The sequence below is a fragment of the Mustela nigripes genome, chromosome 13 (genome assembly GCF_022355385.1).
Source record: "Mustela nigripes isolate SB6536 chromosome 13, MUSNIG.SB6536, whole genome shotgun sequence".
NCBI lineage: Eukaryota > Metazoa > Chordata > Mammalia > Carnivora > Mustelidae > Mustela > Mustela nigripes.
This window is the reverse complement of record NC_081569.1, coordinates 48,748,937-48,774,628: the sequence shown is the minus strand read 5'-3', so window position 1 is coordinate 48,774,628 and position 25,692 is coordinate 48,748,937. Positions and strand designations below refer to the sequence as shown.

Sequence of the window (25,692 nt, the reverse complement as noted above, 5' to 3'; positions counted from 1 at the left end):
TCTGGCATAGGTGAGAGGCATGTCAGGAATCCTCTTTCCACCCTTCCCACCATGCCATTGGTGTGAACATGAAGGGATCGCCAGGGCATCCACTGTCCTGCAGCCTCCTCCAGCCCAGGGTGGGACCTCCCCACATATGCCTCTTCTCCAGAAACTGAAGAGGAGGGAATGGGACTGCCCAGGGATGGCTCAGAGAGGTGGCCTGGTCTGGCCTAGGTCGCTGGGTATTACATTTTGGCACTTCCTGGCAAATGCCCTGATTCATTGGAGCTGAGGCTTGATTCAGTGTCTGCAGCACATGAAAAATCCCTCACTGTGCCGTTTCTGAAAGCTAGAACCCTGGGAAGTGGGCTTTTCTTTTCTTTTTTCTTTTTTCTTTTTTTAAGGAGGCTTGTTTTACTTAGAGAGGAAATTATGCCAGGGACAAAGTCAACACAAAGGAACAAACAACAAAAACTTGCAGGAAAGAGACCCAGGTAAGAGCAGCTCCATACGCCCAGTAGTTCTTTCAGACATGGTTAACATGGGACCCAGCATGGGTGTCCATCTCACCTGTCTGTCCATCCTGCATTCAGAACCTGCTGTATCACAGAAAACCTCCAGATTTCATCAAGTAGCTCCATCTAAATGTTAATAGGACAGACAAAAGGAAATCATTCCATAGGTTGAAAACAAACAACAGAAACAAAACAACATTGTTTCTTGTCCCCAAATGAAATCAACGCAAAAAGGTCCTGTGGGTTCCAAAATCTCCAGAGTAGAAATGGAATGATCTGAAATGTCAAAGACCCCATTATTTTGTAAAGAAAGTACAAATATTCTAATTCAACATGTGAATCATGAACTATTGTCTCATGTACTAGTGACAGACCCAACGGTCCTAGGAGGGCAGCAGGGATGATCCCTGCCGTGTCCCAGTAGCTCAGCTGTGTAGTGACAAGCTGACCTCAGGGTAGGGAGACACTGACGAATCCAGGCATGGGATCGCTTGGGGTTTTGTTCAGGTGTGACTTCTGTCTTTTAGGGGTTTTAAGGCCACCTGGGTTTTGTGTTGTCAGTGCTGAGATGAAGTCCAACTGTCGGGCCCTCTACCCAGCAAGACAATGTGCTCCCAGTGTCTTTGAGAGGCAGTGTCTCTTTTTGGCACCACAGTGTTGATATTAAAGCAAGAAAAGCTGTGGCAGTTGCTGGTTTGGGACACCTTTCTCCCTGCTGGCTCCCAGCGGCGTGTCCACACTCAGGGCGATGATGATGCTCTTGCCTTCTTTTGTCTGGACCCGCTTCAGTTCCGGCTGCTCTGTCTGGTTGCCATTCTGGTGCTTTGTAGGCAGGGAGGCCGATGCTGATACATGTGTTGCCCTCATGTGCAGAGAACTCGCCACCTTATTCACCTGGCCGTGGCAGAGACTGGCACCACGTGAGTCCCGTTTTGTGTGACATTTTTATTGGTAGCTGGTGCTGACCTAGAGGTGACTGCTGCACTATAGTGACCATGTGAACAGGGGTGGTCTGTGGCATCTGAATGATGATCCCAGTGTGGCATGGCTAATGGCAGGAATAGGTTCCACTTTCACTTTTACTTCTTTGTGATCTCCATTCTCTTGCGGCTCTGCCTTATGAGGGGCCAGCATGACCACCTGAGTGACTAGAGCATGGCCAGTGACAGTGCATATGCTCTCTGGGACCAGGCCGGCCATGCTGGTGATCTGGGGGACATGCACCCTTTGCACAACAAGCTGCTGGCAGGTTGAGGTGACCACCAGGAATGGTGTCCGTGTGGGTGATGGGCTTGATCGTGTGTGGCAGCTGCCACTGCCAGCAATTAAAAATGGGCCGACGAGAGAGAGCTGAGCCTGGTACAGTCTGGGCAAGCCATGCCTCGTGATGATGGACAGTTTGGGCTGTGAGGCCCTGGACTTAGGCTTCAGGGGAACCAGTGAACCTTCCCTTGACAGGCTCTTGGGGGTCTGGGCACCTAGGAGAGAGCAGACAGCACTCCAGCATGATTGGGAGAGGCTAGGGCACTTCTAGAGGGGAGTGGTACCAGAGGAGTTCTAAAGCAAGGCACGCACCTAGGCCGTCTTTTCCTAAAAGCCTGCTCTATTAAGTTGCTTTCAGAGGCAGGATCTATCCTCCAGAATGAGCCTTTGTCTGGTTCTTCCTGGGAATGTTGTACTTGGATCAAATAAGGATTCAGTGAGAGATTGTGGTGAACTGGATTCTGCCAGCCCTTGTCTGCTGTCCTGCAGTATGGGTAATTTTTGGTGATGTGAGTATAAATTCCATTTGCAGTAGTTTCTTCTCAGGAGCCATCGAAGTTGCTTGTACTGTGAATTGTGCACATGAATAAGGTGGCTTTGACTCATCCTTGGGGCTGTCTGCATCGGAAGCTTCCTTTTCATTTTCCGGCTGCCAGTTGTTGGCCATTCAGTTGAGGTCAGTTGGTATCACATAACCCATTTTGTACCTGAGGATCCTATTCCCCCCGGGGGGGGGGGGGGGGGGGGGGGGGGGGGGGGGGGGCTGGATGGGCGAGAGTTGGCAGCACTGATGGTTCCCGTGGGGGAGGGAAGGGGACTCATGAGGTGGGCCATGATGTCTGTAATCAAGTTGATGATCAGGGACAAGAATGTGAGCCTGTTCAGGCTTCACCTGAGACTCGGGAGCCTCCTACTTCTCCCTCTTCCCACTGGACAGGGCAGTGTCCAGGATCTTGATGCTTGTGCTCGGGAATCTAAACGTGCACACGCGGGGCAGCTGCAGCAATAGCGCCCCGAGTCTCTGAAACATGGCGAACACCCATTCTCGAAGAGGGGGTGCAGGCAGAAGTCGCGGCTGGCGTTGGGCCTGGCCTGGGCTAGAACCCTCTGGGCGCTGTGCCACGGCTGCCGCCGCGCGCTCATGTGCAGGGGGGTGGGGTGGGGTGTGAAGATCTCGAGGTGGCCCCGCGAGATGAAGCTCAAGCGGCTTGTGGTCAGGTCAACTGAAGCTTGTGAGGAGTTGCGACCGGTGGTGACGGTGGTGACGTAGCGCGTCTTCCTCAGGTACTTCAACTGCCGGCGCTCGAGCCGCGCCATGGCCCAGCCGCCTGGTGGGGATCCGCCGCCCAAGCCCCCGCCTGCCGTGGCCCCACCGCCTCTGGGAGGCTGGCCGGCCTAGCGCCCTGAAGTGCCCAGTCGCCGCCATGGACCTCCGAGGGCCCTGCCGCCTCAGCCTCCACCGCTGCCATGGTGCTGAGGGCCCCGGCGAGGCCGTTGGCCGGTGAGCTACAAGCCTGGGATGATCTACTCCTCTTTTTTTTATTTTATTTAATATTTATTTATTTAACAAAACGGAGATCACAAGTAGGCAGAGAAGCAGGTAGAGAGAGAGAGAGGAGGAAGCAGGCTCCCTGCGGACCAGAGAGCCTGAGGCTGAGCCTGGGGCTGAGCCGAAAGCAGAGGCTTTAACCCCCTGAGCCACTGATATACTCCTCTTACTGCTAACTTGGATCTTTTCACTTGTTACAGGTCTATTCAGATTTTCTGTTTCCACTTGAGTCAGTTTTGGTAGGTTGTGTCTTCTTAGAAATGTGTGTTTCATATAGGTGACATACTTTGCTGGCTGTTCATAGCATTACCTTATAATTCTTTTTTTGTGTGTAAGTTTGTAAGTAATGCTCCCATCCCAGAATTTCATCTTTTTAATGTTCTCGGTCTTTCTTCTTGATTAATCTAGCTAAAGGTTTGTCATATTTTACTGATTTTTACAAAGAACCAGCTTTTGATTTTGTTGGTTCATTGATTTTGTTTTACACTATTTCATTTATGTCTGCTCTGTTATTTCCTTCCTTATGCTTGTTTTCTCCCCCTTGTGCTTGTTTTAAGTTTAGTTTGTTCTTTTTCTAGTTCTTTATGGTGGAATGTTAGGTTTTTGATTGGAGATTTTTTTTTATATACTATTGGTGTTTGCAGATAGAATTTTTTCTCCAAACACTGCTTTAGTTGTATACCATAAGGTTTATAGTGGGATTTCAGTATGTTTTTGTTTTCATTTTTCTCAAATTACTATCTAATTTAAACTTGTGACTTCTTTTCTGACTCACTGCTTAATTTTGGAGTGCCTTATTTAATTTCCACATACTTGTGAATGTCCCAGATTTCCTTTTTATTGATTTCTTTTTTAAAAAAGATTTTATTTATATGACAGAGAAAGAGGTCACAAGTAGGCAGAGAGGCAGGCAGAGGTTGGGGGGAAGCAGGCCCTATGCTGAGCAGAGAACCTGAATCGAGGCTCGATCCCAGGACCCTGAGATCATGATCTGAGCCAAAGGCAGAGGCCTCAACCCACTGAGCCCCCCAGGCACCCCTCTTTTATTCATTTCTAATGTCATCCCATTATGGTAAAAAAAAAAAATTGTATGATTTTAATGCTTTTAAATTTACTTTTTTGGTTCTTTTGTTAAAATTTCTCTTTATTGATATTCTCTATTTGGTGTGGCATAATTCTTGCACTTTTCTTTAGTTCTTTATACATGGTTTCCCTAATTTTTTGAACATATTTAAAATAGCTCATTTAAAATCTTTGTTTGATAAGTGTAATATGTAGCCTCCTCTAGCTTTTCTTTTTTTTTTTTTTTACTCTTCTTTTTCTCTGTATGAATCATGTCTCCTTGTTTCTATGTGTGTATTGTAATTTTTTAAAATAAAAAACAGGACATTTGAAATACTGTAATATGGCAAAACTGGAAATCAGATTTTGTTGCTGTTCTTTGTGCTTGTGAGTTCGTTTGTCCACTTTCCTGAAAACTAATCTGTAATGTCTGTATTTTTTGTCATTTGTGGCAACTGGCATTTCTGTTTGATTAGCTTAATAGTCAGCTCGTGACTGGACAGAAATTTCTTAAATGCCTGGAACCAGGAGGCCTCCTGCCCATTGCCAATGGGCTCTGTGTGCATGTTCGGGCACTCTCCTTCAACATTTAGGCTTTACAGCTCTTTCTTGGCCTTTCCTTCTTGCTTTCAGGTCAGCCCTAGGTGAAAGAATAGGGCCCTTTTAGATCCTTCATGGGACTTCAAATGGCCCTTGGCATGCATGCAGCCTCTCTATGCTTCTGTGTGGCCTTGTAGATTCCCAGGAATAGGTTGGAGTTCTCAGGGCCCCCTAGGGACATCTTATTTCTTAGTTTTTCCCTTCAAGTGTTTTGGTCAGCTTCTCCCGTGTTCCGTTGTTTTAGTTTTCTCAGACAGTGGCAATATTAAATAATTGGTGCTGATTGTTTTCAACAAACGCCCCTGAGGAAAAGGTTGTTTGCAACAAGTGGTCTCTGAGTCAGATCAAATAAATGCAAATGGTAGCAGTGGAGGTTTGAGGGATGTGCGAGACACATCAGATAATGACAGTTCTCTGAGAATATATTTTTGGAGAGTTCCAAACCAGTTTCCATTTCTCCAGGACTTCTAGGCAGTTTTGTTTGTTTTGTTTTGTTTTTACCATGTTCAGAGGTTGTTGGCTTTCAGGGCTATTGCATAGCTGGGGAGAAGGGGATGAGCACAAGACAAGTTAAAGAGGCCATAGAGGTGTTCCCTGTTCTTACCCAAACTCAGCCAGTTTTCTTGAATAAATCCTTCTTCAATTGTTGCAAGCCTTAGGTTAATTTCCAGAGTTCAAAAAAATTCAATTCGATAATTATTTTTTGGTCAGTGTTCTCATTGCTTTTAAGGCATGACTTTTTGGAGGTCTTTACTCTGCCATTTCTACCAAGCTCCCTCATGCTGTTTTGTTGTGTCTCAGTCAACCTGGGTTTTAGGCAGAGTCTTGAGCACTTTCCATGAAAAAAATTCAATTATAATGAGTCATTAGTTTTCAGCAGGCTTTATAAAAGGCTGTTGGAAGGATCTGAAGAATTCACAGATAAGGTCACTTTGCATGTATGCTGCCTTTTGCAAGCTGAGGACTTCATCCTTATTTCCCTTTCTTCTTTTCCTTCAGTTATCTCTCACTTCATCATCGTGTACCCCTCCCTGTAACAATAAGCATATTCTTTCCTTGGTATTATTTTTTTCCCTCTAATCACTACCCTAAAGAATTGAAGTTCTATTAGGAAGAATTCAAACAGGTTATCATTTTATCTTGTTAAACATATATTTAAGTTCATTTTTGGATGAGATGTATATAGACCATCTCATAGTGTCTTTTCAGTCTGTTTCAAGGCATTCTGGCTGGCTACTATGCATGAAATCAACAATGTCTCCCTCTTCCTCCTTTCTTTTTCCTTCTCTTCCACATCCGAATTCCTTTTTCTCCATTCATAAATATGAGACTTTTCCCCATGATTTATGATTTCAAGTGTGTAGCATCTATCATGGCTATAGTTTACTGTATGTTTACTGTCTTGCAAAGATGGAACTTTGCCCGGGCCTGGGACATTTGCTGCTTCCATGTCCTTTTCTCTTCAATATCATCAGACTGCACCATCTCTTCGTCTTCACTGCAAAGGTGGGTACATGTTGTATCATGTATCAGTACCTCATTCCTTTTTCTTTTTTCTTTTTTTTTTTAATTTATTTATTTGACAAACAGATCACAAGTAGGCAGAGAGGCAGGCAGAGAGAGAGGAGGAAGCAGGCTCCCTGCTGAGCAGATAGCCCGATGCGGGGCTCGATCCCAGGATCCTGAAATCATGACCCGAGCTGAAGGCAGAGGCTTTAACCCACTGAGCCACCCAGGCACGCCCTCATTCCTTTTTCTTACTGAAAAATATTCCACTTTATGGATAGTATGAATAATGCTGCAGTGAATATGTACAAATTTTTTATGTGGACATACACTTTCTTTTTTCTTTGAGTGAGAGAAAGAGAGAGTATGAGTGGGGGGAGAAGCAGAGGGAGAGGGAAAGAAAGAATCTTTTTTTTTTTTTTTAAGATTTTATTTATTTATTTGACAGAGAGAAATCACAAGTAGACGGAGAGGCAGGCAGAGAGAGAGGAAGGGAAGCAGGCTCCCTGCTGAGCAGAGAGCCCGATGCGGGACTCGATCCCATGACCCTGAGATCATGACCTGAGCCGAAGGCAGTGGCTTAACCCACTGAGCCACCCAGGTGCCCCAAGAAAGAATCTTTTTAAAAAAGTTAAGTTTAATTTTATTATATTTAAATTCAATCATTTAACATATAATAATGTATATTAGTTTCAGAGGTAGAGTTTAGTGATTCATCAGTTGCATATAACACCCAGTGCTCATTCCATCAAGTACCTTCTTTAATGCCCATCACCCTGTTACCCCATCCCCCCACCTACCTCCCTTCCAGCAACCTCCATTTGCTTCCTATAGTTAAAAGTTTCTTATGGTTTGTCTCCCTTCTGATTTCATGTTATTTTAGTTTTCCTTCCGTTCCTCTATGATCGTCTGTTTTGTTTCTTAATTCCCACATGTGAGTGAAATCATAGAATTGTCTTTCTCTGATTGACTTACTTCACAGCCTAATACCCTCTAGTTCTGTCCACATCATTGCAAATCGTAAGATTGCATTTCCTTTGAATAACATTGAATAACACTCCATTGTATATATACAAATCTTAAAAAAAAACCCTTTTAAAAAAATTCATTTATTTAGTTATTTGTCAGAGAAAGAGAGAGAGAGCACAAGCAGGGGGAGTAGCAGGGAGAGGGAGAAGCAGGCTCCCTGCTGAGCAGGGAACCTGATATGGGACTCAATCCCAGGACTCTGGGATCATGACCCAAGCTGAAGGCAGACGCTGAAGAGCCTGAGCCACTGAGGAGTCCCCACATCTTTTTTAAAATTTTATTTTGTGAAGATTTTATTTGTTTATTTGAAAGAGAGAGAGAAAAAAAGAGAAAATGAGTGGAGGGAGGGGAGAGGAAAAAGCTGAGCAGGGAGTCCAATGTGGGGGCTCCATACCCGGACCCTGCGATCATACCTGAGCCCAAGGCAGGTACTTAACCAACTGAGCCAGCGAAGGGCCCTATATACCACATCTTCTTTATCCATTCATTTGTTGATGGACATCTGGGCTCTTTCCATAGTTTGGCTATTATGGACATTGCTGCTATAAACATTGGGGTACAGGTTCCCCTTTGGATCAGTATGTTTGTATCCTTTGGGTAAATTCCTTGTAGTGCAGTTGCTGGGTCATAGGGTAGCTCTATGTTTAACTTTTTGAGGAACTGCTGTACTGTTTTCCAGAGTGGCTGTATGGGAAGGAATCTTAAGCAGGCTCCATGCCATTCTTTGGAAAAATGTCAGTTTGAATCCTTTGCCTATTCTTAGAGGTTTTATTTTTTTATTTGACAGTGAGAGAGAGAGAGAGAGCACAAGCAGGGGGAGCAGCAGGCAGAATGAGATGGAGAAGCAGGCTCCCAGCTGATCAGGGAACCTGATTCCGGGCTCGATCCCAGCACCCTGGGATCATGGTCTGAGCCGAAGGCAGATACTTAACTGTCTGAGCCGCCCAGGTGCCCCTCCTTTGCGTATTCTTAAGTTGGGTTATTTGTCTTTTAATTATTGAGTTCTAAGTATCTTTATATATTCTGGAAACAAGGTAGACTATATACATTTAATGTGATTATCAGTGGGGTTTTGTTTAAGTCTACCATTTTGCTATTTTCTTCTGTATCTCATTTTCTTCTGTGCTTTTTTTTTTTTTAAATTTTTGGTTTCACTGGGTTTTTTTTTTTTTTTTAGATTTTATTTACTTATTTGAAAGAGAGAGAGATTACAAGTAGCAGAGAGAGAGGGGAAGCAGGCTCTCTGCAGAGGAGAGAGCCTGATGGGGGGCTCGATCCCAGGACCCTGAGATCATGACCTGAGCTGAAGGCAGAGGCTAAATGCACTGAGCCATCCAGGTGCCCCTCACTGAGATTTTAAAACATATTTTATTTCACCTCCACTATTTTTGCCATATCACTTTATTTTAGTTATTTGTCAAGCATTTGGAGAATACTTCTTTAATGCAGTACATCATCAAATAATATTATACCACTGCCTATATAATATAAGAATATTTTGGGGGTACCTGGGTGGCTTAGAGGGTTAAGCCTCTGCCTTCAGCTCAGGTTATGATCCTGGGATCTTGGGATAGAGCCCTGCATCGGGCTCTCTGCTCAGTAGGGAGCCTGCTTCCTGCCCCCCACTTCTCTCTCTGCCTGCCTCTCTGCCTATTTATGATCTCTGTCTGTCAAATAAGTAAACTCTTAAAAAAATAAAAGAATATTTCCAACTTCCATTTTCTTCCTCCCAGTCTGTTATTATTCTCATACATTTTATTCCTGTGTATTTTCATTTCCACAATGCATTCTTACTGTTTTTGCTTTAAGCAGTCAAAACTCTTTTTGTAAGATTGAAAATCCACTGGTACAAACATCTGGATGTTTTTGTCTTATAAAAGGAAGTTATCTTTTGTGGACAATCTGTAAAGAGTGGATTGTAATTTTTGCTTTGAACTTTTCCTCAAGCATTAGAAAAGACAAATGAGGAGGTGTCGAGTCAGATGTTTCTGGAAACTTAGTGAGTTCTGGGCTGCCTGTTGGGCATTTTGGGAGCCCATGGGCTGATATCAATTTATTTAGGATTCATGGGTGAGGTTCCATTTGTCAGTGGACTTTGACTCTCTGGTGTATGTTGCAGTCATTAGTAGAGTGGCTGAACAAACTGATGTCATGCTAATTGCCAAAGGTTTGGAACTCTTCCATATTTGGAGGCTGCTATTTTTATTGTCCACTTATTAAATTGTTAAATGAAGGAGACTAGTAACAGGAAACTCATTGAAATGGAAAACTCATAATAGTACCCCTGAGTATTCATTGATGGGAAGTTCAATTCTAATCATCCAGTGATCACTTCAAAATCCTGTGTCAGGCAGATAAAAGTCCCAAAGCTTTCAAGCCTGACATTCACCCTGTGTAAAAATTTTTGCTCTAGGATTTTCCATCCTGGGCTTTGGTAACAGGATATAAGAGGATGTTGAATCAGGAGGAGGTGCAAGATTACGTGGAAAGTGTTTGATGTCAGTGGAAAGTCTCTTAAAAAAAGCAAGATAAGTGTATGAACAAATGTTATTGATTATACATTGAAGAATATTGCTTTGGCTTTAGAAGAGAGTCAGAGTTTAATAGAGTTAGTGGATTGATAGGTTTGGTTTGATGATACTGAGTTTCCTATCCTTTTTCTGTCTCACCTTTATAACGTAATAATGTCTGTTGTTGCTTATTGTTGTGTGGTCAATTACAGGTATAGATGTTGAGGGAGGGAGAGAGACTATAATACGATTTTCAGGGGAAGTGTATCAGCTAGGAGTGATGAATGAATAATGGTCTTATATAACTAAACTTTCGTAAACTTAAACCATATTCCCATCTTTAAGATGATTGCAAGGGAGGTAATTGTAGAGAAACACAACTGATAGGCTATCTTTCTGCCTGCCTGCCTGCCTGTCTGTTTATCATCAGAATAAATTGTATATGTAGAAAGAGAGGAAGAAAGAAAGAGAGAGACTGAGAGAGAGAGATTTACTTTTTGGTTGTAATTTTGAGTTGCCTCATGAGATCTGGGATCTGGCCAGTCTGAGGTCTGCAGAGCAGGCCAGCAGGCTGGACGTTGCCAGGAGTCAGTCTTGCAGTCTTCAGTCTGGAAACAGAATTCCTTATGCTGGGTACCTGTCTTTTCTCTGACAGTTTTCCACTGATTGCCTCAGGCCTACTTACATTATGGATGGTAATCTACTTCAAGTCTACTGATTTAAATGGTAATCACTTCTGAAAAACATCTTCCCAACAACATCTAGACCTGTATTTGACCACACAACTGGGTACCATGGCCTATTCAAGCTGACACATAAAACTAGCCATCACAATAATTACAGGGATCAAATTACTACCTGCATTCCAGATATGAAAATAAAGTCAAGTGATCTGCACAAGTGTACCCAGAGTTAGGATAGATCAGTTGGCTAAAGGGATGAAAAGAGTAGGATCCAAAGGTTTTTAAAATTAGTACTCAATTTGTTTCTCTCTCTCTCTCTCCCTCCTTCTGCAACCATGGTGGGGCTTGAACTCATGACTCAGAGATCCAGAGTGGCATGCTCAACCAACTGAGTCAGCCAGGTGCTCCAGAATCCAAATTTTTAGATATATTGTCTGACAAAGTAAGTCTTCACTCAGTGATCCTCATTATTAGTTCAGCAGGACAACAGGAGAAACTAAGACTAACCAGCTTTGATTGGGTACAACTTGTCACAAAATTTTACATTTTCTTTTTATCTTTATTGAGGTGTAATCGACAGATGGATAAAGATTGAATGTATTTAAGGTGGCAGTGTGATGATTTGATACATGTATACATTGTGACGTGATTACCACGATGAAGACACTTTTATATTTTCTTGATACAAAAATTAAAGCTTCAAGTTAGTATTTGCTTATATTTCATAAAATGTGCTATTTATTTATATTAACTAAAAATGAGTACTTTCCTTCTGTACAAAATGTTTGTTGAATTAATGAGTGGCTTTGAGGAACAGATTTTGGAACCTATTCAAATATAGTTCTAATAGTACCCATAGTAATTACTGATTAAAGTGGAAAAGGCAAGTAGGCTTACTTCTACCTTCCTTGGCTAGAAGAAGGCAGAAGTATTGAAAAGAACAAATGCAAAATTAACAGAGAGGGAAGGAGATAAAAAAATCCAGAGACAAAATTTAACAGGTGAAGCTATTTGTTTTTCCTAAAGATTTTATTTATTCATTTGACAGAGAGCAAGAGAAGAGAGCACAAGGAGGGGGGGTGGCAGAGGGAGAGGGAGAAGTAGGCTTCCCCTGAGGAGGGAGTCCAAAGGGGGGACCAGGGTCCTGGGACCAGGACCCAGACTGAAGGAAGATGCTCATCCAGTTGAGCTACCCAGGCACCCCAAGGGTGAAAATAATTTAATGGAAAACCAGTTACTAATATCCAAATCACAGTGTTTTAAAATATTTTGCTTTCTCTCTGTTTCATTTCAGAATGGATTAATGAAGAAGTGGAAGAAAGAACATTGTAACAGTTAGTTACATCACCCCTGTGTCACTGGAGAACATTGGTGAGTTACCACCTTTTTACTTGCATTGCCTGCTATGCCGTCTGTGGGGTATGCATCCATCTGTATACGTGTTCATGGTACTTACCGAACAAGACCCATTCTCAACCACTTATCTGATAGGTTGCTTAAGTGTGTAGTATTTATGCATTCAATAGAAGGCCTTTTAATTTATAAGAATAATTCTAACCTGTCTTCTGTCTCAGAACTCAGTATACTTTTTCAGTGTGTTGCTTTCTGCACCCCCATACTCCCAACATGCTACAAATAGACACACCCTCTAAGATTGCTCAAAATGTCTAGGATTATTACTTATCACCTTTTAGGTTTTGCCACAGCACCTGTTCCTTCTTTCTAGTCACCAAAAAAGATTTAGAATTATGGAGTTCTGGGGTTGGAAGGGATCAAGACCATCACTAGCACAATGCCTGCTAGGCATTCACAAATGTTTGCAGAATGAATGTTGATATACTCTCTCAAAGAAAGAAGTCTCTTCTAGTGGCAGATGATCATTCAGTCTTTGCTTGTTTGTGGAAGCAAGGGAGTCTTTATGACCATCAGAGAAAGCCTGTCTTATGCCTTGAAAGTCAACATGGAGCTTAAATTCTGGAGAAGAAATGAAAGAGTACATGGAAGAGTACAGCTGCTGCCTGGAGCTTCCCGATCTAGTGTAACTCTCTAAGACATAACTCACCAGGACTGCATCCCTGCAATATATGCAGGAGGTGCTGTTGAGTGCTTTCTCTGGATGAAGAGAAGAGGATATCATTTGGTTCTTACTTTAAATAATCCTCACCTTTAAAATCCTCAGAGTAGGAGTGGCCGGGTGATTCAGTTGGTTCAGCATCTGACTCTTGATCTCAACTCATGTCTGGTTCTCAGGGTTGTGAGATTTAGCCCCACATCAGGCTCCACCCTGGGTGTGGAGTTTACTTAAGATTCTCTCTCTCAGGGTGTCTGGGTGGCTCAGCTGTTAAGCGTCTGCCTTCTGCTCAGGTTGTGATCCCAGGGTCTTGGGATCAAGCCCTGCATCGGGATCCCTACTTGGTGGGAGCCCAGCTTCTCCCTCCCCCTACTCCATCTGCTTTTGTTCCTTCTCTCACTCTGTCTCTCTGTCAACTAAATAAACAAAATCTTAAAAAAAAAAAAAAAAAGAAAGGATTCTCGCTCTCTCCCTCTGCCCCTCTGCCCCACCACCCTTAAAAAAAAAAACAAAACAAAACTTAAGAGCCTCAGAGAAGCTTTCTTTCTCCATCTGTTTTGGTTGGCAGCCAGGTAGATAATACCATAATATACAATGAAGAATTAAATCTTTTTTTTTTTTTTTTTAATTATTCAACTGAGAGAGAGAAAGGGGGGGAGGTCTCGATCTCACAATCCTGAGATCACAACCTGAGCCGAAATGAAGAGTTGAAATGCATCATCCAGGCAACCCTGAAGAATAAAATCTTAAAAAAACAAAACAAAACAAAACGACTTACTGTGAAGAGCAGAATCTTGAAAAAAAGAAACTAAATACAATATAAAGAGATTTAGAAGTTACTCTACCTGAGCCCTCTAGAGGCCACTGCCGAGTAGTGGAAAAATCTGAGGGCAGGAGACCTGGAGCGGAACTCCAGTCTTGCAGTGCAAAGGCAGGACAAGCCATAAAGAATCTCTGAAACTTAACCATAGTCTCTCTTTCTGATAAATAAAGCTGGCAGAGTTCATGTGCCCCCAGGAGCTTCTCCCTCGTCTGCTCTTTCGGGATGAAGCCCCTGGCATTCCCTTGACACAATCAGGCAGTTCTCTCTTATAAGATCTTGGCAGCTCAAGATCAAATTGACTTAAGGCTGAAATGAAGATGTAAGGATCATACAATAAGAATGTAGGATAAAAACTCAGGTTCCTCTTGGCAGAAGAAGGCTTTGCTGTGTGTCTGTGCCAAGGTCTGAGCCTGCAGTGCTGAAACAGCAGTCAGATGGAGACAGAGAAGAGACAGAGAAAGACGGGGTTTGGGATATCTCAGAGGAAATGGCAGGGATGACGAGGTTGAAACTGGGGAGTCAGGTGGTAAAGTTTTAAACTCTGCTGCTCATCACATGTGATCCCCAGAAAATTGCTCTACTCTTCAGAGCAGTGATTTCCAAAAGGGGAAAATTGTTACTGTCTCTTTTGTGAAGCTGCTGCAGGGATTACAGAGCCCTTGGGTGAAAGGTGAAAGGAAAGGGCAAATGGCAGAAAGAGACAGATTCTCAAGGTTCTTCAGTCCTTTATGAAGAATTTCAGGTACACAGTACACATTAATATACACGATATTGATGTCTAGTAGGGATTCTGCTCCCTTGATTCAATTACCCCATAGTAGATAAGATTCTACTCATTTCCTTAAATACCTGGGTAATTATTTTAATGCACAAATCACCTTCCCTCCAAATTTTGAGACTTTTCATGCTCATCACATACAATGTTACTTTAAAAATATTTTTTTTGCCAGGGCACCTGGGGTGGTGTAGTCAGTTGAATGTCTGACTTTTGGTCTTGGCTCAGGTCATGATCTCAGGGTCCCAAGTTCAAGCCCCACATGGGGCACGGAGCCCACTTAAAAAAAAAAAGCATAAGATAAAAGCCCAAATGAGAAATAAAAGTTTAATTCATGGCTTAAATCTTGATACATTCAGTTGTGAGTTTAAAAAGGATGCTCTTTTCTAAGACATTTTCGTTTTTAAAAAGCCCACTATTTAGTCAATAAAAGAGATATTTAACAACCAATGTTTGTTTGACCTCAATAATTTGAATTCAGTATTTTCTATTTGACATCATTGGTTTGTAAGCCCTGAGTATTTTTTTCTACACTTGAAAGTCCCCATTTGCCCAATTATTCATGGATCAATCCATCTGTGAATTTATTGGATGACTCAAGGAATGAGTGAAATCTAATAGGTTTACAGTGAGCGAGTACTGCATAGGTGTCGCTAACAAGAACTTTGTGTGTACATTTCTTTCGTCTAGGCTTATTGGGCCACTCCAGTATGCCTCACTTGTCCACATGGTTTATGAAGCTTGCTAAGCCCTCCAGATTTTTTTCTCTTTACTCTCAGGGGATGGGAAAGAGGGAAGAAAAAAAGATTTGACAAAATAGTTCAGTGTGGTGGTGGGTAAGTAGTGGGAAAGTCTCAAGAGGAATAGAGAAAGATGTGATGGACAGGTTGAAGGAGAATAGAATGAATTCTATTCTCCTTTTTTCAGAAGGAGAATAGAATGAAATCTTATGAAAATCAGGAGAGTGCTAAGCCTCTTACTTCCAACAGGCACTGTATATTTGTTAGTTTCTTTTTTTTTCTTAGAGAAAGTTAATCATTATTATTTATAATTATTTTAAACATACTAGTTTTAGATACAAATGTTTTTGTTTTTATGGTTTCTTTAGAACAGAAACTGCCTTGCATTTCTTTTTTTTTAAATTTCTTTTTTATTTATTTTCAGCATAACAGTATTCATTGTTTTTGTACCACACCAGTGCTCCATGCAATCCATGTCCTCTCTAATACACACCGCCTGGTTCCCCCAGCCTCCCACCCCCGCCGCTTCAAACCCCTCAGATTGTTTTTCAGAGTCCATTCCTTGAGGGGCTTCATAGTTTTGGAGTGTGGAAGTCTTAGTCCCAGTGCTCAACATAGCATGGGCTGGGTTTGGGGATCTCATTCACAGCTGAACCCAAGTTTTGGGTGTGTAGCAGTAAACATGCAGATCTAGTCCTTGCCCTCAAAGGATTAATATTTGGAAAGGCAGCCGATAAACATAGATGTTAATCATTCAGAAGATTGCAGGTGTTTCTAAGTGCTACAAAGAAGATGTACCTAAGCTACAGTGCTATTGGGGAGTGTTCTTGGTATAATCACCAGGAGGACATCCATGCTGAGGTGGTATTTGAGGCAAGACCCAATCATGGAGTTAAAATCTCAACCAACTTCTTTTTATTTATTTTATTTTATTTGTTTAAAAGATTTTTATGTATTTATGAGAGAGAGAGAGAGAGAGAGAGAATGAACAGGGAGGAGGAGCAGAGGTAGAGGGAGAAGCAGACTCACCACTCACTGAGTGATGATCTGGGATCACAACCTGAGCCAAAGGCAGAAGCTTAACTGACTGAGCCACCCAGGTGCCCCTATTTTATTTTTTTAAAAAGATTTTGTTTTTAATTAATCTCCGCACCTAACACAGGGCTCAAAACTCATGATCCCAAGATCAAGAATCACATGCTCTACCAACTGAGCCAGCTAGGCACCCCATTAACCCACCTCTTTAAAAAACCAGGGCAAAAACTGTTTTCCCTAACACAGTGTAGATTCCTCTGGTACTGAAAATGTACCAGCTACTATCTGTTGCCCCTGGAAACAGCCTAAGGACCTCAAGGGAATTATCCTGGCTTTGTGAATTTCAGCTAGGCCCAAGATTCAGTGCTACTCAATAGATTCTTCTCAAGTAAAATGTGTATATGAGTTTCAGATTTAACAACAATCTTCTGTGCCCCAGAACCCCTAACAAAGCCAGACATTCTTCCCATCCTCTTGTGTCTCTCTTAATCTTTTCAACAGGAAAAGAACCTGAATATTTGCTACATCGAATCATGTATAAGAGATGCATCTAGTTCCTTTTTTATAGCTCAGAAAACTGAGGCTTTAGAAGGTGAAGACTAAAGGACATAGTTGTTTGAATTCACTGCATGTACTCTTATGAAGAGCCTCTGCCCTCTTCTTCCTTGCTGAAAGCAAAATAGCTCTTGATTCTCTGCTACCAATGCATTGCTGACCAACAGTTTCTGGTAAAGATCCTTCCCATTTTAACAATACTGCCTTATAAAGCATTTAACCAGATTATACACTGTTAGATGTGGGGAAGGAAAAATGTACTCCTAGTCCCATGAAGTCAGCATTTTCATTTTCTTTCCTTTCCCCCCCCATATGCATGCTTTTAATGCTTTGTTTTTTAAAACAAAGTAACCCATGCTTATTAAACTTAAACAATTATGAAGTATAATGTAAAAATTAATACAACCTTGCAATTTTTTTCAATTTTATACTTCCACAGGTAACTAATATTGAAATACTGTGTATTCTTCCACACTTATCTTCTGTTGCTCAGGAATAAATACCACACACATAATTCATGAATATGTATATACGTATGTTTGAACATAAGCGCACACACACAGAGAAATCTCTTTTGATTTCCTCCTTCCTCTGTTGTTTTGTTTGTTATTTATTTCCTGATTCCTTTCCTTCCTTCCTCTCTCTCCCTCCCCTCCTTCCTGGTTCATAATATATTCATAATGTACTTACCAATATATGGTTGACATTCCTTGAAGTTAATAGTTTGCTATGTTGGCTCTATGTTGGAAATGCCAAAGAGCTTTAAAAGTACTGATGGGTCCAACCCCCAAAGATTCTGAGTTAATTGTCTTAGGTGAAGCTGGGCAGCAGAATTTATGCCTCCCCTCACTAGACGGTTCTAATGTGCAGCCTTATTGACAACCACTGCTTTAAATTTGTATGCACAGATGCAATTCATTCTTATTCATGGCTGCATAATGTTCTAAGTCATGACTGTATTAAAATGTATTATTTCTCTATTAATAAACACCCCAATTTATTTCCAGTTTCTTGTTTTGCTAAAAATGCTTCAGTAAACATTTGTCCTTAATTATGGATTCCTTTATTTCTATGAAATACAGCCCTAGAAGTGGGCTTCTTGGTTAGAGTTGGGGCATTAGAATTATGATAGGTGCTACCAGATCATTTTCCAAAAAGGTCTTAATAATATCTACCTCCAGTAGCAGTCTATAAAATGCTCAGTTTCTTATACCTTTGTCAATCTGAAGAGAGACAAAAACATTTTTTTAACGCACTACTGAAGCCGAGAGTCTTTTTATTCATACTTACTTGTCATTTTTGTTTCTTTTTCTGCGACTTGCCCTTTCATACTTTCTTGTCCATATTTAATGGTCATCTGTCCTTTCTTATTGTATCTTAAGAGCCCTTTAAGTAATAAGAATATTATCCTTTTTTTGATCATATATGTTTCAATATTTTTTTTTCTAGTGTTCTATTTGCATTTTGATAATCTGTATGGCACCATATATATTTTAAATTGTTGAGAATGCGTAAACAAGTTTTATCTCCTCTTTTATTCTTCATGAGATTTGAATATTTTTTCATATTGGCAATCCTTTGTCACCTCCATTCCTAAAGGGTGCATGTAATTCTTTTCAGCTTCCACTATATTCATTCAAGCTTCAAAAAAAAAAAAAAATCCCATGACTGTTGTCTTAAATAATGCTGTAATTAGTATTTTCTTGCATTTAGCTTTTTGATAGTTTAGATGCTTAGGAGACTCCTGCAAGTGAATAGTTGGATCAAGAATATAAATAATTTTTGTGGTTGTGGTAATTATTTCCTAAACTCTTGTTAGAGTTGTAGGCTAATGAATCAGTATAGAAATTCAGGGACAGGGGTACCTGGGTGTCTCAGGTGGTGAAGTTGCTGACTCTGGATTTTGCTCAGGTCATGACGTCCAGGTTTTAGGATCAAGCCCTGTATCGGGCTCTGCCATGGTGGGGAATCAGCTTGAAGATTCTTTCTCATTCTCCCTCTGCATCTCCCCCCACTCATGTTTTTTTTTCTCTCTCTCTCGTTTGCAAATCTTAAAAAATATTAGGGACAAAATAATTAGTATTTATACAATAATATTTCTTAGAGGACAAATCATAGTATAGAATTTTAAAAGTTAAATTTCTTTTTTTAAAAAAAATATTTATTTATTTTTTGAGAGAGAGAGAGAGTGCATGCACATGCTCTAGTTGGGGGAGGGGGAGGGGCAGAGGGAGAGAATCTTCAGGCAGAATCTCCGCTGAGCATGGAGCCCTACTCTAGGCTTGATATCACCACCCTGAGATCACGATGTGAGCCAAAACCAAGAGTCATACACTTAACCGACGGAGACACCCAGGCACCTCCTGTAGTTACTACTTTTTAAGAAGATTGTGATTTAATGAAAAACAGGAAGAAATGTCTTTTTTTTTGTAGTTCAGTACCATAAAATAGTTATGAAAGAATAGTAATAGGATTTGACCCCTGTCATGACCTGAACTGAAGGCAGAGGCTTAACCCACTGAACCACCCAGGTGCTCCTCAGCAAAGTTTTCTTAAAGGTGGGGTAACATGGCAGAAATATAGTAACCGGCTTGCCTGAAGAAAATATGTATGGAAAAAGGAGGATTCCAGACTGGAAAAATAAACATGGATTAGTCTGTTGCAGGCTTTGGATGTACATTTAATTTGTTAGAAAGAAGAGTGAAATGGTGAATGACTGGGGCACCTGGGTGGCTCAGTGTGTTAAGCCTCTGCCTTTGGCTCAGGTCATGATCTCAGGGTCCTGGGATCAAGCCCTGCATCAGGCTCTCTGCTCAGCAGGGAGTCTGCTTTCTCCTCTCTCTGCCTATCTCCACCTACTTGTGATCTCTGTCTGTCAAATCAGTCAATCAATCAATCAATCAATCTTGGGGGAAAATAAAAGAAATGGTGAATGACTTTAGTTGGGAGTCAATTGGGGAAGATTAATTTGGTGTTATCTGTGGGTTAGACTGAAATGAAAAAAGCCAGTTAACTAGTGGCTAAGAGTTTCGGCAACTTATTAATTCTTGTGAGATTCATGTAGCTTATCTGTAAGCCAGGAACAATAATGCCTATGCCATGGTGCAGTTGCTTTTAATAGAATGGTGTATATAAAGTACTGGGAATGGCTCCTGATACATAATGGGTATATTGTACCAATCACTATTAGGTGGTTCTTCTATTTCATATGCCCTGATAATAAACAAACAATTTATATAGGAATGTAGAGTCACTTCAACAAGTTCTAGTCTTGTAATATTAAAGCTAAATTAGCTTTCATGGTTTTTTTCCTTCCCTACAAGGTCCTTTAGAAACTCATTGGATGGATGCTCTAAATCAAACAAGAGTGACTGAATTTGTCTTCTTGGGACTCACTGAGAACTGGGTGCTGGAGATACTACTTTTTGTGACATTCTCCATTGCATATGTACTAACCCTTTTGGGGAACGCTCTCATCATAGTTACTATAGTTTTTACTCTGCATCTTCATACCCCCATGTACTTCTTCCTGAGCAATCTGTCCTTTATTGACCTCTGCCACTCGTCCGTCACGGTGCCCAAGATGCTAGAGGGCTTGCTTTTGGAGAGAAAGACGATTTCCTTTGATAATTGCATTGCACAGCTCTTCTTTCTACATCTGTTTGCTTGTGCTGAGATCTTTCTACTGACCATAATGGCTTATGATCGTTACGTAGCCATCTGTGCTCCGCTGCACTATTCCAGTGTGATGAACATCAGGGTCTGTGTACAGCTTGTCTTTGCTCTCTGGTTGGGGGGTACTGTTCACTCTCTGGTGCAGACCTTCCTGACCACTCGTCTACCTTACTGCGGCCCCAACATTATTGATAGCTACTTCTGCGATGTGCCACCTGTCATCAAGCTGGCGTGTACAGATACATACCTCACAGGAATGCTCATTGTGTCTAATAGTGGAACCATCTCCCTCACCTGTTTCCTGGCTTTGGTTACCTCTTACATAGTCATCCTGGTTTCTCTTAGAAAACAGTCAGCTGAAGGACGCCGGAAAGCCCTGTCTACCTGCTCAGCCCACTTCATGGTGGTTGCCTTCTTCTTTGGACCATGTATCTTTCTCTACACTCGGCCAGACAGCAGCTTCTCTGTGGACAAGGTGGTATCTGTCTTCTACACGGTGGTCACCCCTTTGCTAAATCCCCTCATTTACACCTTGAGGAATGAGGAGGTAAAAAATGCCATCAAGCATCTCAGACAGAAACAGATTTTTTCATGAAGTCAGGTACATGATTGATTCGGAATCACAAGTGTAATTATGGCCATATATTTAATGAGTCAGTAGAAGTAAAAAACAAAGTCAGTAGGTAGAATGGCACTGTGCAAGGCACGCTTCTTTATAAAGAGGACTTAATGAGTATTATTTCTGTAAGGGAAATAATCATGATGGAACCTAAAGGAAAAAGAATCTGGGGGTTTTTGGGTGGCTCAGTTGGTTAAGTGTCTGCCTTCAGTTCAAGTCATGATCCTGAAGTCTTGGAATGGAGCCCCGAGTCCAGCTCCCTGTTCAGAGGAGAGTCTCCTTCTCCCTCTACCCCTTCCCCTGCTCATGCTGTCTCTCACTCTTTCAAATAAATAAATAAAATCTTAAAAAATAAAGAATCTAGGAAACTTTAAAGAAGGATTCTGGTTTCTCTAGTAAGAGAACATAATTTGGGGCATGGACTGAGTTTCAAGAACAGTTGTGAGAGAACATATTTTTTTTATTTGTGGATTCTGTGGGTTATTGCCTCTGGGAGGCAATGTATCACACTTATATTCTATAAATTAAAGTGCTTTTAATCTTGCTTTCAAATATAGATTCAAGGTGTTTACTTAAGCCATCACTGATTTATAGTGAATTAAATTGTTACTTTGAAAGTGATTCTCTCCTTATTCCTGAATCTATTTTGTATGTTTCATAATACTTTGATAAAATCAAGGTAGAGATATATAAAGAACTTACTTTAAAATAAACTTTATTGATGTAAAATTTAGTTACATAAAATGCATGTGTTTTAATTAGACAATCTGAGAAATTTTGACGAAGGTATATATACACCCACGTAACCATTTCTTCAGCACGATATAGGACATTTCCATCACCCCAGGGAGTTTCTTTGGTCCTTTCCCAGCCAATTCCTCTATCTTCACCCAAGCATTCATGGATCTGATTTTTGTCACCATGAATTAGATTGTCTTTCTTAGAGCTTCTTATAAATTGAATCATACAATATGAACTTTTCAGTACCTGACTTCTTTAGTTCTGCATGCTATTTCTGATATGAACCAATGTCTTGTGGGTATGAGCAGTTTGTTTCTTCGTATTGTTGAAACTATCTCATGGTATGGGTATACCACACTTGCTGATTCAGTCATTTACTGATGGGTATTTGGGTGTTTTCTATTTTTGACAGTTATGAATAAAATAGATATAAATGCTTACTAATAGGTTATTTTGACTACATGACTTCATTTCTCCTGGGTAAATATCTAGGAGTAGAATTTTTGGATCACATAGCAAGTGTATGTTTAGCTTGTAAAACTAAAAGACTGGTTTTCAAAGTGGTTGTATGATTTTTTTTTGAAGTTATTTATATTTATGTAAACTCTGCCTCTGCTTTGGGGTTTAAACTCATGACCCTGAGATGCAGAGTCTCATGCTTCCCTGATTGAACCAGCCAGGCGCCCCCCAAAGTGGTTGTATGATTTTATACTCTCATCAGTAGTATGAGTTTAACATCCAATAATTGGTATTGTCAGTACTTAATTTTAGGTCTTCTAGTGAGTGTGTGGTTTACTCTTCATTTTCCTAATTAGTGATGATGCTGAGAATCTTTTAATTAGTTTATTATCCTTTCATAGAGCTTGTGTTGTGATGTGTCCAAGTGTTTTGCTCATTTATTATGATTGGTTTTTGTCTTCTTGTCACTGTGTAGTAAGAGTAAACAAAGTATTCTTTGTATATTCTGGATACAAAATTGGACAGATGGCTTGGCAATATTTCTCCTCGTGGGGGGGCTTGTAGTTTTATTTTCTGAATTACATATTTTGAAGAAAAAAAGTTTGTATTTTGATTAAGTCTTATTTATCATTCTTTTAAGATTGATGCCTTTGTGTTGTAAGAGATCTTCACCTACCCTGAAGTCTCAAAGATTTTTTCCTGTTTTAGAAATTTTACAGTTCAGCTTTAAATTTTAAGTTCATGATCCATTTTAAATTTAGTTTGATATATGGAGATTAATGTTTCCCATCTACCTAGATGATTCAGTACCATTTAAAAAGACTTTCTTCCCTTTGTGTTATCTTGACACCTTTTTTAAGTCCGTTGACCCTTGAGAGAATGTGAAAGTATTCTTTTTACCTCTTCACTGTCACCTCTCATCATTCTCTGCCTTAGGGTCTAAGCTGTAACCACACTACACTTTCTCTCCTTGGACCAAGCCAAGGTCTTTCCCAATACCTGCTATTTCCTCTGCCTAGAATCTTCATCACCCTTCCTTTCTCATGTGTGTCTCCTTTTCATCTTTCAGTGTCATTTGTCAGAGAGACCCTTCTTGCCTACCCACTCTGAAGACAGTCTTTTCCAAAACTCTCTATTAGCATTCAATGCGTTTTTTTCCCACAGATTTTGTTATGATCTGTAATTAAAATGTATTTGCTTATATTTTTGTTTCCTATTTTCACTAGACTCAACTGCATGAAGGGGGGACCTTTTTTTTTTTTTTTTTTTTTTGGTGATTGTAAGCCTGGTCCTTAGCACATAATAGGTGCTTGGTAAAAACTGGTCAAATGAATAATAAGATACCCCCATTTCATTGCTCTGGTGGCAGATTTTCCTGGACAAGGATATCAGTGTTTTCAATGACTCAAAGTCTTCTTTCTACATCACTGAAGTCATAAGCCAACTCAATTGGTCTGAGTCACCAGTGTTTGCTGAGCCATTTAGGCAAGCATCTGAGTGACTGATGTAGTCAAGTGCTGCCCAGCAATCAGAAGATTCATTTAAATGTTAGTTATCACCCTAAGACAACAGCAGGGAGATGCGGCATGGTGTAATGAAAATAGCATGAGGGGGCACCTGGGTGGCTCAGTGGGTTAAGCCTCTGCCTTCAGCTCGGGTCATGATCCCAAGGTCCTGGGATGGATCCCTGCATCGGGCTCTCTGCTCAGCAGGGACCCTGCTTCTCTCCGCATTACCCGCCCCCCACCCCCGCCTGCCTCTTTACCTACTTGCAATCTCTGTCTGTCAAATAAATAAATAAAATCTTAAAAAAAAATACCTGTTAGAAAGTAGCATGAGTTCGTGTTGATACACTTGGCTTAATAGCCTGCTTCTAGTATTTCCTAGCTAGGTGACCTTGGGCATGCTGTTGGCTCTCTTTGAGCTTTGGTTCCATCATTGCTGATAAGCATAATACCTAGCTCACAAGTGGCTGTGAGAGTGGAGTAAAGGTAGAGTGCCTAGAACGGTTTCTAGCATATGGAAGATCCTAAAAATCATAGCTACTGATATGATTGTCAAATATTGGACCAGAAGACAATTTATAAGGTGTATATCCTGATAAATGTTAGGTAACTTGTTCTTTGCAAGACATTTCTTCGATGTGGAGCACCAGGACTCTAAGAGCTTAGACATTGTCATTTTTTACCTCTCCTCTCCACCCTCCCCATGAACTTGTTCAAGGCATTCTTCATGTCTTCATTCCTAAGAGTATAGATGATGGGATTTAGCAGGGGTGTAACTGCAGTGAAAAACACAGACACCACCTTGTCCTCTGGGAGGCTGGTGGATGGACGGGAATATATAAAGATGCAGTGTCCCAGGAAGAGTGTGACGACGGTGAGGTGGGCTGCACAGGTGGATAAGGCTTTCCGCCTGCCTTCGGAGATCTGCTGCCTCAGGCTTACCAGGATGACCGCATAGGACACCACGAGGACCACGAAACAGACCACAGAGATGAGCCCACTGTTAGAGACAATGAGGATTTCAATAATGTGGGTATCTGTGCAGGCCAGTTTTATCACCTGAGGCACATCGCAGAAGAAGCTGTCAATCTCATCAGGACCACAGTAGGGCAGCTTGATGGTGAGGGAGGTTAGTGATATGGAGTGGATGGTGCCTCCTGTCCAGAGGGCCACAGCCAGTAACACACATACTTTCCAGTTCATCACTGTCATGTACTGCAGGGGTTTGCAAATGGCCACGTACCGATCATAGGCCATGACAGTGAGGAGAAAGATCTCGGTGCAGGCAAAGAGGTGCAGGAAAAACATCTGGGTGACACAGGCCTCAAAGGAGATGAGCTTCTCTTCTGACCATGTATCTATCAGCATCTTGGGGACAGTGACCGTGGAGTGACAGACATCAATAAAAGACAGGTTACTGAGGAAAAAATACATAGGAGTATGGAGCCGGCGGTCATAGATAATAGTTATGACAATGAGGATGTTCCCAATCAGTGTCAGGATGTAGAAAGTGAGGAACACGGCAAACACAGCCATCTGCACCTTCTGATTTACAGATAAACCTCTAAGCCGAATGTATGTCACAGAAGTGGTTTGATTGAGTAGATCTGCCTCTTCCATTCTCTTTGTTGGACACTATGTCAAGAGTTAGGAAAAAAATAACACTTAGCACCTGCATCAATCATTTGGTCACTTAATTTCTCCTGTTTTTGCTTTTCCTTCCATCTAGAACTTATGATCCAGTATCTTATTTTAAAAACCCCATTCAGGGGCACCTGGGTGGCTCAGTGGGTTAAAGCCTCCGCCTTAGGCTCAGGTCATGAGCTCAGGGTCCTGGATAGAGCCCCACATCGGGCTCTCTGCTCAGAGGGGAGCCTGTTTCCCTTTTTCTCTCTCTGCTTGCCTCTGCCTGTGATCTCTGTCTGTCAAATAAATAAATAAATACCCCATTCAGGGGATACCTGGGTGGGTCAGTTGGTTGAGCGCTGTCTTTGG

At 41.3% G+C, this 25,692-nt stretch overlaps 2 protein-coding genes and 1 pseudogene across 2 annotated transcripts; 1 reads left to right on the top strand and 2 right to left on the bottom strand.

The window, feature by feature from the left end:
• Nucleotides 1-1,160: 1,160 nt before the first annotated feature.
• On the bottom strand, nt 1,161-6,456 carry LOC131999291 (forkhead box protein K2-like; annotated as a pseudogene).
• Nucleotides 6,457-20,041: 13,585 nt separating this feature from the next.
• Nucleotides 20,042-20,968, top strand: LOC132029225 (olfactory receptor 4E2). Its single transcript, XM_059418541.1, has one exon. The coding sequence runs from the start codon at nt 20,042-20,044 to the stop codon at nt 20,966-20,968; it is 927 nt and encodes a 308-aa protein (XP_059274524.1).
• A 3,401-nt stretch (nt 20,969-24,369) lies between these two features.
• LOC132029224 (olfactory receptor 4E1) lies at nt 24,370-25,317 on the bottom strand. The gene has a single exon (XM_059418540.1). The coding sequence runs from the start codon at nt 25,315-25,317 to the stop codon at nt 24,370-24,372; it is 948 nt and encodes a 315-aa protein (XP_059274523.1).
• Between the last annotated feature and the right edge of the window lie 375 nt (nt 25,318-25,692).